Source organism: Ahaetulla prasina, chromosome 3 (genome assembly GCF_028640845.1).
Source record: "Ahaetulla prasina isolate Xishuangbanna chromosome 3, ASM2864084v1, whole genome shotgun sequence".
In the NCBI taxonomy this organism is placed as follows: Eukaryota; Metazoa; Chordata; class Lepidosauria; order Squamata; family Colubridae; genus Ahaetulla; species Ahaetulla prasina.
In genome coordinates, this window is record NC_080541.1 from 104878109 (window position 1) to 104893238 (window position 15130).

The 15130-nt window shown below is 36.7% G+C and overlaps 1 protein-coding gene across 6 annotated transcripts in view; it reads left to right on the forward strand.

Moving 5' to 3' along the window:
• The window catches only part of ADCY2 (adenylate cyclase 2), a 147080-nt gene that overhangs the window by 13265 nt on the left and 118685 nt on the right, over positions 1-15130 (forward strand). For all 6 annotated transcript variants that reach the window (XR_009154471.1, XM_058177458.1, XM_058177456.1 and 3 more), the window contains exon 2: positions 4477-4674. Coding sequence is in view for 5 of the 6 variants with exons in the window: in XM_058177458.1 (XP_058033441.1) it covers positions 4477-4674 (198 nt within the window). In the remaining variant the exon portion in view is untranslated. The remainder of the gene's footprint in view (positions 1-4476; positions 4675-15130) is intronic.

The window sequence follows — 15130 nt, forward strand, 5'->3', positions numbered from 1 at the left end:
TTGTACTAGGGAAACTGTCTAGGACAGTTGGCCAAAACATTGAGCTGAATAGCTGTAGCTCCATAATAGTGGACATATGTAGTGCACAAATGTCACACATTCCATTCAGAGCACCTTCACTGCTGGCACTTGGAGATTAGTTGCCACACTTGATATAGGAAACTGGTCTGACTGCTATTATAAGATAGCCTGTATTTGATGTAGCGTATCTTCTTTCATCCAAGGTAGATACTGAATCCATTTTATGGATTATTACCAGTTTTTAGATAATTTTGTTTTTTAAAATGATGTTTTGTAGTAAATAAACAAGATACATTTTAATTTTTATTTTAATAAGTGATTATGCGCCTTCAAGTTGTTATCAACCCTTATTCACCAGATAGAAACACTTTCTCCATCACAATCTGTCCTTAACCTGGTCTTTCAGTTCTTCCAACAGTGCACTGCAATTGAGTCCATCCATCTGGCTCTGGTCACCCTCTTCTTCTCTGCTTCCACCTTTTCCAGCATTAGAGCCTTCTACAGAAATCATTTTAATAAACCCTTTATAAAATAGATGTTGACTGATCTTTCAGTTTACATACAGATTCAATAAACTTGAATAAACACAATGCTCAGTAGATTTATAAACATATTTAATAACTATGAATTCCCACTCGAAACAAAAAAAAACAAAGCTGTTAATGCAAGTTTCAATGTTTATATTATTTACCATGTAAAATTTAAATTGAAAACAGATAGAAAAAAATAGAACATTAGGAACTTTGGAAATATGATCAGGGTCAATCAAGCTATATAAAAAGAAGAAATCAGGGAAAAGCTGTGGTTCTAGAAGACAACAGAAAGCTTAAGCAGAATAATAAATATAAATAAATGGTATTTACACCTGAAATTGGATCATATCGTGGAGGGAAGGGAAAGCAATTGTTAATGGGGAGGAATCTATACTAAGTTATTACACTCTTTCTCCTTCTCCTCGTCCTTTGAAAAATAATACTAAATGCTTAGTAAGGCCTAAGAAATAGCAGGCTGGAAGCATGGGAAAAGATTATAGTGTTGCTCTTTAAAGACTATTTTTCCAAGCAGCCGGATATAATCCCTTATCTTTAGCAAAACAAGGGCAACATTGTTTCTCTCTCCCTGTCCAACATACAGACATAGACCACATCACACACACACACCAAACATGACCCATCTTTCTTTCTTTCTTTTATTTATTTATTTTGTCACACAGTATATATAAGCATAAGACATGAAATGACTATACAATATATAAGCATATATATAAGTATGAGTATGTAATAACTATATTAATTGGATATAACGAAAGGAAACAAAAGGACAGGAACGGTAGGCATGCTTGTGCTCTTATCCACGCCCCTTACAGACCTCTTAGAAATGGGGTGAGGTCAATAGTAGACAGTTTTTGGTTGAAGCTTTGGGGATTTTGGGAAGAGACCACAGAGTCAGGTAGTTTATTCCAAGCATTAACAACTCTGTTGTTGTTCACAAAATTATAAAAAGCACGATTGGAATTTCTGCGCAGAAGGTCTTCTTCTTGCTTGGTGTGGTAATTGGTGCATTCAGTTTTTATTTGGTTCAGCAATTACATTAGAAAAGCAAATTCAAAATGAATGCTGCTCATCCATGCTACTATGGCTGTCTTGCTGTCTTGCTAGAGGAACATAAGTAATAGGCCTGTCTGCTTCTTTTCTACTGTATTGATTTTCATGGCATCTTTCCTGCCACTTTCCTCAGTTAAGCTTCTGTGTCTTGCTTCCTAGGCTGTCAGGGGGGCAATTAAATGGGCCACCCAAGCAATTCAGTCTTTCTGAATAACTATTGCTTTTGTGAGGTCAGTGACAAGATACTGCAGATGTGACCAAGCAACCAGGACTGGGAGATTGTGACCTGTGCCTAGAGTCATTCCTGCAGCTTAGCTAAAAGGTCTGTGGAAGAAATTCTGCCTCATTTTTGGGCTAGACCATAACTTTAGGAGCCTGTATTGCTCCTGGCAGTAATGTGTTTTAGCATTTACTTGAAGCTTTCTGAATTTGTTCTCCGTCAGCTACTGTTACCTAGGAGGGCAGGTTATATAATTTTCAAATACTGTATTTTATCATTCTCAGTTAAGATTAATTGAAAGCAGCAGATAGAGGTCAAGGTGGAATCTAATACAAAATCTTAAGCCTGAAAAAAGAACTAAATATTTTCAGCTAGAGGGTCTACAGAGGGGTTCAGAATTTAGAATAAAATAACTACAGTATATGTTCTTTTTGGCTTTAAGGAATGATTGTTCTAGATTTCTTACTAAAAAAGGGTTTTGTAACCTTAGCGCAAATAAAGTTATAGATAAGTAGAAATCTGATGTTTTTTCATATTAACACAACTAAAGAAAATAATAGGGAAAGATAGAAGCATATGCCAGAGGTTTATTTTTAAGTATATTTTCATAGTTGAAAAAAGAAAAGAGGGGGCAAAGAACGTAGTGTTTAAAATAAATATTTATGAAACTCAAGATCATTTTAATAATGCTGTCAACGTTAAATATGACATATTATAGATTCACATGCTATATCAAACATGTAGAAGCATAGTATAAGCTAAGTAAAGGCTAGTGATAAATTTGCACATAAATTAGCAAAAATATAAATAGAAAATAAGGAAGGTATTGCCACACTGCCATTAATAAGAAACAAATTATGGGGAAAAAAGTCTCATTGTACATCACAGAAGGGGGGAAAATGCAGGTGAAATGTCCAGATTATTAATTTCTGCAGTAGGTAGTATGATCCATAATGCTGTTCTATGACTGTTAGAAAGATTTGGTTGATTGATATATCTTTTTAAGGCCCAGACAGTGATGGTTAAATTTTCAGAGGCACTTTGATTTAGTAAGGCTAGTAGAATTCATATTATTAAATAGCTGACCATTACAGTGTTACATGCTATTTGGAAAACCCCTTTGACAGAAATATTAAATAAAATACCTATACAAAGAATAACTAGAAATCAGATTTGCTACTCTGAAAGTTGTAGTAATGCTCACAGTGAGAGAGTGACAAATCAATTTGGAAATTACAGAACTCCTATTGAATGCTTTCAGACTGAATTAAAAGCGGCTTATCTATGTAAAATTTAGTGTGGTTTGATCAGTCCTTGAGGTTAATAAATTTTAAATTAAATACAGTGCATTATATATTGTATTTCAAATATGTTATCAATAGTTATGTTGTTATCCAATGAATACTCTAACCTTCCATTCTATTTTATGGAAAAATATTTATCTAGCTTCATTGCAGTTTTAAGTGTGAACTCCACTCTTCTTTCCTCCTCCCAGTTGATCATGAGAAGGAATCAAGCAGATTTTAGTTTATTTTTCATACATGGTTGGTTTGCCTTATGTGAGAAATGGAAAAGCGATGAAAATAAAATCTAGATTGCAAAATTTTTTTAGCAAAATAATTCAGGAATTTGTTATTATTTTGTATAGAAGTTGACAAAAATTTCTTTTAAATCTAATGTGGGTGGCTTTCAGAAAGGGAAACTGCACTTGAAGATGGAAACTGAAAACAGATGCAAAGTAAATTATGGAGATTTTTAGAATTTTTGGCCAAAGAAATAGATTAGGCAGACACTCAACATAAATCTAATCTCAACCTCACCCCACCCTGAAAGCTAACGTTTGGAAGAGACTTACTTTATTTTAAGAGAACCATTTTTTTTTTGAGCACCATAAAATGATTTTGTTAGCTAGACAGTCTCCAAATAAAATGTATGTATGTCATACAGAAAGGATCCCAAAGACTGGTTCTCAAGGACTCCTTAAGATCATGTGAAGGGCTTGAGCCATCTTGTAGAAATCTCGAAAACACACTATCCTGACATAACCACTTGGAAATTTCCATCTAGAGTTTGCCATGTTTTATGGAAGGAAACCATAAACTAATTCCTGGAATTCATGGAATTAGTTTCATGCTTCTTTGGATACTAGCTTTAGACTGCAAGTAAGTGACAATGCATTCCTCAGTGTGTTTATTCAGAAGCCCTGAATTTAATAAAATCTAGTTTCTGGCATATACACGCAGAAAGACAAACTTTGCAACTACTTTTTTTCTCTCGTAGCAAATGCAGTACACAGTGAAAGGGAACTGAGCAGCATAATAGAATCTTATATTCATAAGAGAATTTAATTCAAGTTACAAACCAACAGGTTTTAATTGTTCAAGCATTAGCTAGAAAATACATTGCTTCTCTCTTTTTTTATTTAAAATATATTGTTTGTTAAATTGGATTAAATCAGTTTGCCCTTTGACGCTCCTCCTCTGCTTTATACAAAAATAATTGGCCCTTAAAAATGCAATACATGGTAATTTAAACACAGGATTGATCTGGAAAAATTTCACTAGTTTGTTATTTATTTCAATAGACGATGGTAAGAATAAATTGTAAGCTTTCATATTTTCTTATTTTCAGGAAACGGAGGACCATGTCGCATTCCTGATAACAGTTCCCACTGCTCTGGCAATTTTCTTTGCCATATTTATCCTTGCCTGCGTAGAACCACTATTCAAGAAGTTCCTACGAGTTTTCTCTGTGGTTGTCTGGGTATGCCTTGTTGCCATGGGATATCTCTTCATGTGGTTTGGAGGAATAATCTGTCCATGGGACCAGGTAGGCTTTGATTTTTTTTATATATATACAAAACATTTCTATTGGTTTGAAGGCATTAGAAGCTAGACAACCCATGATCCTTTGAGAGATCCTTTCAGAGATATTTCCTTACAATTTATGGGTTGTCTAGCTTCTTCAATGACTTCAACAATGAAAGCATGTCTAATGTATTGGGCTCACTGGAAAAGTTGAGATACATTCAAAGATGTATTTTAACTATATAGCGAATGACCTTCAACTCGGTGAAATGGTGCATGATAGGGTAACATTTTTTGAATCTCAAGTGGGCTAATTTACAGAGTGCATGCATAATCTGGGACCTATTATTCCTGAGAAAATGTAATTTGTGAAAGTTGTGTCTGCTTCATTGTTATTGGGCTGTTGCTGTAGTCTGTGATCTTCCTTTTCAACATTCTGTGACAATTTCCCAGCCAATCACACAATCCCTTATTTCTTCTCATACCTAATAATAGCCACTTACCTGCCTGCTAGAAAGAGAAAGGGGAAAGAAGGAAGGGAGGAACAGGGAAGACAAAATCCCCATCACCTTTCCAGCCCATGCCACTTCCTTACATCCTCCTCCAACCTGTGCCACCATGCTGCATGTCTTCCCTGATTCTTGCAGCATTCCATGCACCATCGCTGATTGCTTATCCATTGTCATTCTATTTCTCTGTCTAGGTAAGTAAATATCTCTGAAACAATGACTAAATAAGGCAAGAGCTATCTAATACACTACTAAAACTCTTCTTCCCATAACCTTTAGCTTGGTGAAACAGTTTTTGACCAAAGTGCCTCAAATGATCTAATTTACAATATGTGTCCAAAATCTGGAACACATGACTGCCAAATTCAAATTTGGCAAATTTTATAAAACGTGCTATGACATAAAAATTGCCATAAAATAGTTTATGACATAATACAAAATGTAATAAAACATGTTCTGTACTGATATTGATATGTTACACAGTTCAACATGTTTTTTTTCCAAGGCAGATATACCTCTCTGAATATATCCCATCTTTTCCAATGAAGGTTCTTCACAACATGTTCTGTATTATTATATAAACTGTTTTATGATAATGTTTATGTCATAACATGACATTTGAGGCAATTTTGTTCAAAATTTATGCCTAGGATGCATTGCACATCAAAACCAGTTAAAGGTTTTGAAAACTAGAGTTTTAGCTGTACATAGATGTAGATGTTAGGGGAAGAGTGGATTGAGAAAGTTAACAAGTTAAGACTCCTCATGACTGAATAGAAAAACTTCTATTGTCAAGAGCTGAAAACAATCTGTATTTTTGCTGAATGATAGAAATGTCAAGTTAAGGATGTAGTTTGAAGTGTAATAGCTTTTCTTTCGGATCAGCTGATTAAGTAATAAGGTCATTCTGTATAAAGGAAAATCATCTGCCTATGATACACACAACGAACTGTTTATTTTCTTTGTTCCCCTTTTATTTCAAAATAGAAGTAGGTTAAATTTAGAAAATCTGAAAATCTGAAAAAAGAGAAGTAGATTTACTTGAATTATTATTTTTAATTTAAATAAATAATGTGACATGATTTTAAGGACAATTTTAAAAACACATGTGGCCTCAAATTTAACATAAAAATCTTCAGTGGAGGAAACAGTCCTAGAACTTTAGAATGGGAATTTTTCCTTTACACTTCTCTTAGAATACTGTGTCTTAAAGTAGCCACAAGAAAGATTATAGGATTGGACTAAAATTAAGGTGTATATAGCAAGGCAATAGCTTGTAGCTCTTTCCCACACCTGCTCATCTATTCCTCAAGTGCTTAAGAAATAGCTAGAGGACTGCATTGAATGACACGCAGGTGAAATTGTGGCACCTGAGGCTGAGAGGAAAGAAATTTTAACTATTACACTTACCTAAATCTTTATGATGGATTTGATCAAGATTTAGGTGAATGTAATAGTGTTAAAATTTCTTCCCTCCCTAACTACACCATGTCTGGGAGACTAAATTTTAAATGACGAAGTGTTATGTGACAGAGGCAGAAAGATATAATTGTACGTTCATGTTGGGTATCTGAAGATACTATTGAAAGCAGTGCTCAAATCAAAGTATGATTTAACTTGTCCTGTGGCATGTATAGCAAAATAACTCCTGAGGAAACAGCATTTTTGGAATTCAATAAAATGTTTGAAAAGGGCTTTTAAGCAACCACCAAATAATTTGTTGCCATCAGCAGGAATCTGCTGCTGCCAGCCAGGCAGTAAGGACTGTCTGTCTCTTCATTTTAGTGACTCATTAGAATGAACATGCATTAGTGGATTAAAAATGAAATGCATCCAGTTTTAAAGAATTGAACTGAAACTCTCAGAAAGGTCCAGAGTGAGGAAACGTCTTATTTTGACCCCAGTGTTAATTCAGAAGTTCTGAGGTTAATTAATGACATTGCCAAGACTTTCACCCTACTCAGATATCATGTATTTTATGTACAGTTATTAAAGAAGGCAAATACATTGCCTTTTAGATTTTGTGAATAGTCCCACAAAATAATTACTGTTTTATTAATTTCCTTTACTTTTTTTACCATTCATTGCTAGCTCTGTAGCAGCTTTAGAGTTATACAGGATATATTGATTTTTTTTGTATTCAAATACAAGACACAAAACTAGAAATGTGATGGATACCCTGCAACCTGTTTTAAAATGTCTTCAGAGTGGTTATTTGGCATCTACCCCATTTCTTGATGACACTAAGCAAAGTTTTTTTAAAATTATTCAGATGTTGAGTTTATTATTGCCAATTAACTGTTGCTTGTATTGATTATCTTGAGTATTTTTTATTGCTAGAATCTTATCATATGGTCTTGGCTTTCTACTAAACCGTGTAGGACTGTTCAAACTGGGTGTGACTTCAAACTGTGTGTGTGTGTGTGTGTGTGTGTCCAAAATTTGCCATGGTACAAAGATGGACTTCAAAAGTCTCATGAAGAAGAAGGAAACAAGCCATTAAATATATTATCTTTCATTTTTCATGTGCTTTCAATTCCAAATCAATAATATTTTAATGACCAGTTCATGGAACATGTTATATTAGAATCTTTCAGTCCTTCATCTGTAAAGCGAATTTATTTGTATAGAAGAGCATTCAGTAATCAGCAATAAATTAATCACACTTAGACTGAGTTAGGTCTAAGTATAAGCCTTAACATGTTTTTTTTAATGTCTCTAATATGTAATTCATTTTCCTCTGCATTAATTAAACACCGTTGATAGCAGTCTTAGCCCTTAAAATAGTAATCCTATTTGTTTTGATTGGTGAAAAAAGAATGCTTTAGTACACACTTTGTGTGTGTGTATGTGTGCATGAGAGAGAGAGAGAGAGAGAAAGAAAGAGAGAGAGGAAGGGAGGGATATATATATATATATATATATATATATATATATATATATATATATATATATATATATATATATATAAATATGTATATATATATATATATATATATATATAAATGTAGGTCTTTGGTTATTCAGGTTTTCTCCCGCGTAAAATTGGAAGTGTCTTGGCGACGTTTCGACAAAGTCTCATACGTCATCTTCAGGCTTCAGCTTCGTGCTTCTAGGAGCAATGTGTGATCGCAGCTGTTTCTTCCTTTTAACTGCTAGTGGGGGTTTGAACTGATTGGGTGGGAGCTTGGCTGTGCTCTGATTGGATGGGGTTTTTTTGTGCTCTGATTGGCTGGAGGTGTGTCCTGTTTGGGTGGGGGCTTGGTTGTGCTCAGGTTAGTCTGAGTTGCAGGGGGATTTGAGCTGGTGAGCTGCATTGCTGTTGTTTGGCTTCGTGTTTGTGGTTGTGCTACATCTTCATAGTGGGTGTCAGTCTGCTGCATGTATGGATTGAAGAAAACACACACAAACCGCTATCTGCATGCACTCTCACACCACCACCCAGCACAGATCAACTCCGTAGCCAAGACACTCATCTCCAGAACAAAACGCTTAGCTGACGAACAGCACCTAAAAACCGAACTACACACTCTCACTAACGTACTAACATCCAATGGATTCCAAAGAAATAAGATTACCAACCTAATCCAAAAAGAAACGCCCACTAAAATCCAAGACAGTGAACAAGAAAACGGCACAGTCCTCCTCCCATATATAAAAGGCACCACAGACAGAATCAGCAAGATCCTCCACAAACACAACATCAAGACAGCATTCTCCACAAACCGAAAAATATCCACCATCCTAAGAAACCCCAAAGACAAAATTGAGTTAGAAAATCAAGGAGTATATGAAATCACATGCACCGCCTGTCCCACCACATACATCGGACAAACCAACAGAAGAATAGGTGCACGCATTGAAGAACACAAGAACTCAGTCAAAAAAGAGGAATCAACTTCTTCCCTGGTTCAACACCTTAAAGCCACAGGACATGATATTGATTTTAAAAAGACCAGAACCATTGCCAAAACTGAACACTTTAACAACAGAATAATCAGAGAAGCCATCGAGATAGAAAAACGCCCACACAGCATGAATAAACGAGATGATACCTCCCGCCTACCAGCCATTTGGAAACCCGCCCTTATTGACAAACGAGTCCCTAACACGAGGAATGATACCAGACCCATACTCACGAGAGCCACACAGGATGTCACCACCGCACATCAACCCAGAAAGCAGACTCAAACTCACACCGATGATGAAGCACAACCAAGGACTAGAAGCCAGACCGCAGCTGTAACATTAGCCATTTCAAACCCCTCCAATCCATACATGCAGCAGACTGACACCCACCATGAAGATGTAGCACGACCATGACCACGAAGCCAAACAACAGCAATGCAGCTCACCAGCTCAAATCCCCCTGCAACTCAGACTAATCTGAGCACAACCAAGCCCCCACCCAAATAGGACACACCTCCAGCCAATCAGAGCACAAAAAAACCCCATCCAATCAGAGCACAGCCAAGCTCCCACCCAATCAGTTCAAACCCCCACTAGCAGTTAAAAGGAAGAAACAGTTGCGATCACACATTGCTCCTAGAAGCACGAAGCTGAAGCCTGAAGATGACGAATGAGACTTTGTCGAAACGTCGCCAAAACATATATATATATACACGCAATAGGAGAAGAAGGGCTAAACTCTTTTTCTTAATGGTGTTTGTTTGTTTGTTGATTCAGATTGAAAAAATTGTCATGCAGTGTTTTGAATCCTATCAGCAATAATGATAGCTGTGAGTAACAGTGGGTTTCTGTTTGGCTCGGATTCCTCACTGGTGGTCATGGGTTTTATTCAATCACCACATTTGATGCTTGTTAAATTTCTGGCTTTTCTTGATTTTTCTCTTTAAAAAGAAAATTGACTGAGAAATATGTTTCTTGCAAAGTGAAATGCTAGCACCGAATGCCATCTCTGTTTCTAAAAATGCCAACGATCCCCACATGTTCAGCAAATGGGAATAGTGATTTGTTACAGTGCAATACTTCATTTTGAAGCAGAACAAAATAAGTTAAGCTGGAAGGGAGGGCAGTAGAAGTAATACTGACAGAGGCAGACAAGCTTTGTCTAGACTTTTTGCATTTTAGTTGTCTGTATGCATAGGTAGTGTGTGGGTAGAAATTTTTCCTATGCATATGGATTATTCTGAATATCACAACTTTGACTTCAGTGCAGCACATCTGGAGGAAGAATTGGATTCCAAAGAATAGTTTGTTTTTTGGACTTCATCTAGCTTCAGCCTCATTCTTAGCCAATCTACTTTTGTTCATATTCACCAGTTCATTCTTGTGACTGACCATTCCAGCTGTGGCAGGGATTGGATGAGCAAGCAAAATCCCCAATCTCAGAGCAGTTTACTGTGAGAGTGTTGAAAAATGCTCCATATCCAATAGTGTTTATTAGTCCCAAAGTCTGGATTTTTCATATCTAAGAGATTGAAGATTCATCATCATCTGTGAGAAAAGTGTTGATACCCAATGGAAATCCTCTTGTTTGTTTGGATTCTCTGATAAGAAGTGAAGAAAACTATAGATTTCTCATCCTTCCTTGTGTCTTTATTGTCAGATGATCCTAGAAGTGCTTTTTGACTAGTCAGATCCCAGGCATCAAATACGCAGAACAGGTTTACCAGATTCTAGTTTTGTGTTTTCAGATCTGGGTCTCTTTTTCTCACTTACCCTTTTTTCAATTTTTTCTGCTTCAGTATTATTTATCATAGCCATCTTATTGTGTTACTATGGAATAGTGGCAAAACTATTGATTTGTATGTCGCAGAGAACCCTAGGGAAATGTAGGATACTTTAAATTTAGAACCTCATAGTGAAGCAACAGTAGACATTCCATGTCCACATAAGGCCAGCTACAGATAAGGCAACCCTTTAATTTTTTAAATGTGCTACCTGTGAATATGTTGACCTGAAATTTCATGGTATTTTGGTTAAAAAATCAAAGGGTGGGCTTTTCAACAAGTATATATGGGATATACAGGTACTTTTAAAAAGTATTACCATATAAACTTGTGGACTAGCTTATCTATGGATAAACTGAATCCAATCTTGGAGGAGGGGTACAGTATTCTGGCATCTAAAATTCTTGGCTTATCTGTAAATATATAGGATAAAACTATTATAGTAGAAAATAGTTGTTGATATTTTATTTAAAAATGATTGATGTCAATTGATGTTTCCCAAGCAGAATTTTTTAGCAATTATGTGGATACCATTTTGACTCCTCTCATCAGTTCCTACTGTGAATTGAGAACCAAAGTGAGAATCCATGGAAATTGGCAAAGTTAAGGGTATATGTGTGCTGTGCTAAGTTTTTTGTTTTCTGTTTGTTCGTTCTTACTTAAAATTACAAACACTTTTTTTTACCCAAACGTCTGTCCATTTTCTGAATTGTATCGAATTTTGCAGATGGCAAATTCCAAAAAATTATGGTTGGTTATATAGCCTTACTTTCCAAGATGAGATAACCATACAAATGATAAGAACTGTATTATAATTATACACAGTTATAATTGTGTAGCAAATTGTAAGATTGGATATCATACTGTGAATTTCAAGCTACTTAAATAAATAGTGCTCACTATTACAAACAAATGTTTAAACAGCCATGTAAAACACCCCTCAAGATTTTGATATTAGATAAAACAAAGCTAGATTTTTTATGAGGCATGGATTTAAAAAAAAATTACAGGTAGACCTCAACTTACGAACCCAATTGAGCCCAAAATTTATGTTGTTAAGTGAGACATATGTTTTGTCTCATTTCTTGACACAGTGAATCACTGCAGTTGATAAGTCAGTAACCTGGTTGTTAAATTAATCTGGCTTCCCCATTGACTTTGCTTGTCAGAAGGTTGCAAAAGGTGGTCTAACGATCTTGGAATACAGCAATGGTCATAAGTATGAACCAGTTGCCAAGCATCTGAAATTTTATCCCATGATCATGGGGAGTCTGCAATGGTCATAACTGCAAAAAATTGGCATAAGTTACTTTTTTCATTGCCGTTGTAACTTTGGATGGTCACTAAATGAACTGTTGTAAATTGAGGACTACCTCTAGTAAATGAGGTTGCTTTCACCTAAGACTCTTCAACATTCTTACAGATGGGGGGGGGATAGGTATTATTTTTTAAAGGTTGACCTTTAAGGACTATAGGGGTGTGAGTGTTAGAGCACCAGCATTGTATCCTAATAATCAGCCTATATTTTGGGGAAGTTCAGCTTTCCTTTAAGGCAGGGGATTGATGGCCCCTGTATGACTTGTGGACTTCAACATGGCTGGCTCAGGAATTCTGAGAGTTGAAGTTCATAAGTCATAAAAGGGCTATTATTCCTCACTCCTGCTTTAAGGAGTGAAAAGGGTGCATGAAGCATCTTCAGAGTTTTAGGGGGTCAATTTTATCAGAATAAACAAATGGGAAAATATCAGAGATGTACAGATATATCACTAAGGATTTTGTTCTTTCAAAGTTTATAACACACAAATAAAGATTTTTCTGCTAAAAACTAATATGGCCATTTGCCTGGAATATATCAAATTATTTTTACCTGTGTCATATCTCTTGATTTGTATATCTATGGAGATGGGAGAAGTTGGGCTACCCTGAGGAAAAGTAGCTGTGTGATATGGGGATCATTTGCCATTCAGTGCATAGAATGTTTGTCAAAAAGGTCCTACAGATTAATGACTACATACTGTAGTAGTACATTAAAATGCCACAAATTTAAGCATAGATTGGAATGAGTCCACCTTTCACAAAGTCCTTCTATGTATCATTGTGCCATATTTCAGAACATCTCCATGCTGTGATATACTGTAGATTGTTTTCTTATTTACTCTTCTGCCTGTATTAGAAAGGGTATAGAGAGAAATAGCAAAGTTTTTCAGGAATCACATAAGAAAGCTGTTTTTCCCTTTCTAAAATGTAAAGGCATCCCAGGTGCCAGTGGTCAATTTGTTTTTATGTATCAATCGCTACTGGATGCTTGGACATCCACCATATTTATACCATAGTTAGTGCAATAAGTATGCTAGAGGTCCATCAACCAAAAACATTCCAAGCAACTTAAGGCTATTTTAATTCATTCACAGAGCTTTATGATGTATTAGATAGTGTGAAAATTAAGCCGACGATACAAAAGGTTTTCCAAATGGATGCCCTGCCTTTTATTTTAAAATCTATTATAAATTCCATTTCACTAAGGAATCATGCAGATTAATGGAATAATGGAATTGCACAAAATATTAACTAAAAAAACTATATTAAAATTTGTACTTTATACAGTTCTCAGTCCATTTGTCCATGGCATATTGCCAGTTATGTTTCTGTCAATTTCAAGAAACTGTTAAACAATTCATATGGCATTCTTTCTTTATGTTACCATTTTCTGATCCCTTTACTTAAGTTTCTTTTTTGAAAAATCCTTCCCCAACTTGATGCCCTTCAGATATTAGCTAAAGTTCATGGCCATCATCTCAATGTAACCAGGATGGACAAGACTGCAGTAGATTGTAAACTGGAAGGTTGGTATTAAGAGAGCTAGTGTGGTAAAGTGATTAAGGCATCGAGCTAAAAATCAGGAGACAGAGCTGGGTGACATTGGGCCAGTCACTGCCTCTCAGCCCTAGGAAAGAGGCAATGCAGGAGTGAAATGCTCCCGGATCAGACCGGATCGGGCGATCGTGGCGAGTGGTTCGGAGAACTGGTAGCGATCCCGGCGCGAGGGTCCACCCACCCACCCAGTTTTCATTACTTTCTGGTTTTAACTAGGAAGTAATGTGTTTTGTACCCTCTGCACATGCAGAGGTACATGCCAGAACCGATAGTTAAAGCTACTTTAAAAAGTAAAAAAAAAAAAAAAAGTTCCGACATTCGTGCATTGCTCAGGTGATCGTTGGAACTTTTTTTTTACTTTTACGCATATTTTTACTACCAGCTCTGGTGAATAGGTAGTAAAAAAATGCTTTAAAAAAGTAAAAAAATGCTCTGAGTATCACAGCTGTGGCGCACGATCGTTGGAATCATTTTTTATGGGGGTGGGAGTGGGGGATCCGTCTTTGCTCCCAGCAGGCTTTCCTGCTAGGCCAAAAACAGGGGGGAAATGGGGGGTGGGGGTCCATTTTTGCCCCCAGCAGGCTTCCCTGAAGCCTGCTAGCTCAAAAACGGGTTGTAGGCAAAAAACGGGGTGGAGGGGTCCGTTTTTGGAAGAAAGAAAGAAAGGGAGGGAGGGAAGAAAGGAAGGAAGGGAAAAGGAGAGGAAGGAAGGAAAGAAAAAGGAGAGGAGGAAGGAAGGACTACAAACCTGGCACTAGACGCAGCTTCAGAGGATAATCCAGGGCTGGAGGGACCTGGAGGTCATCTATTCCAACCCTGCTCCAGCAGGACATTGTTAGTGAGTTTCTGTCTTTTGATCCCCCATTTATGTAGGGGGCATAGCCACGCCTACTCAGTCACATCACCCCACGAAGCCTCGCCCACCAAGCCACGCCCACAGAACAGGTAGGAAAGAAATTTAAATTTCACCACTGAGGCAATGACAAACTACTTCCCCAAAAAAATTGCCAAAAAAACCTTTACGGAGTAGTCCAGGCAGTATATAAGTGGAGGGGATGCTGGATCTGAAGTTCATTCTTTCAGTATGCCAAGGGATTTCTGCTCCCCTCCATGCAGGGTGGGGAAATTGTCCCACACGCCGGAGGAACGGATCTCAAATCTTGCAAAAATGCTAGTGAAGTCCAGCATTCTGAGCCTTCCAGAACATTGGCATTTGCTAGAATTCTCCCCTCCCAGCACCAGTGTTCTGGAAGGCTAGTAATGCTGATGTTCTTTTTCCCCTTCTGTAGGGGAGGGAAAAGTGCTGGTGAACACCAGCATTCTGAAAGGCTCAGAATGATGGCATTCATTAGTGTTTTCCTCTCTGGAGAGAAGTGGAAAAACAAGTAAATATCAGTGTACT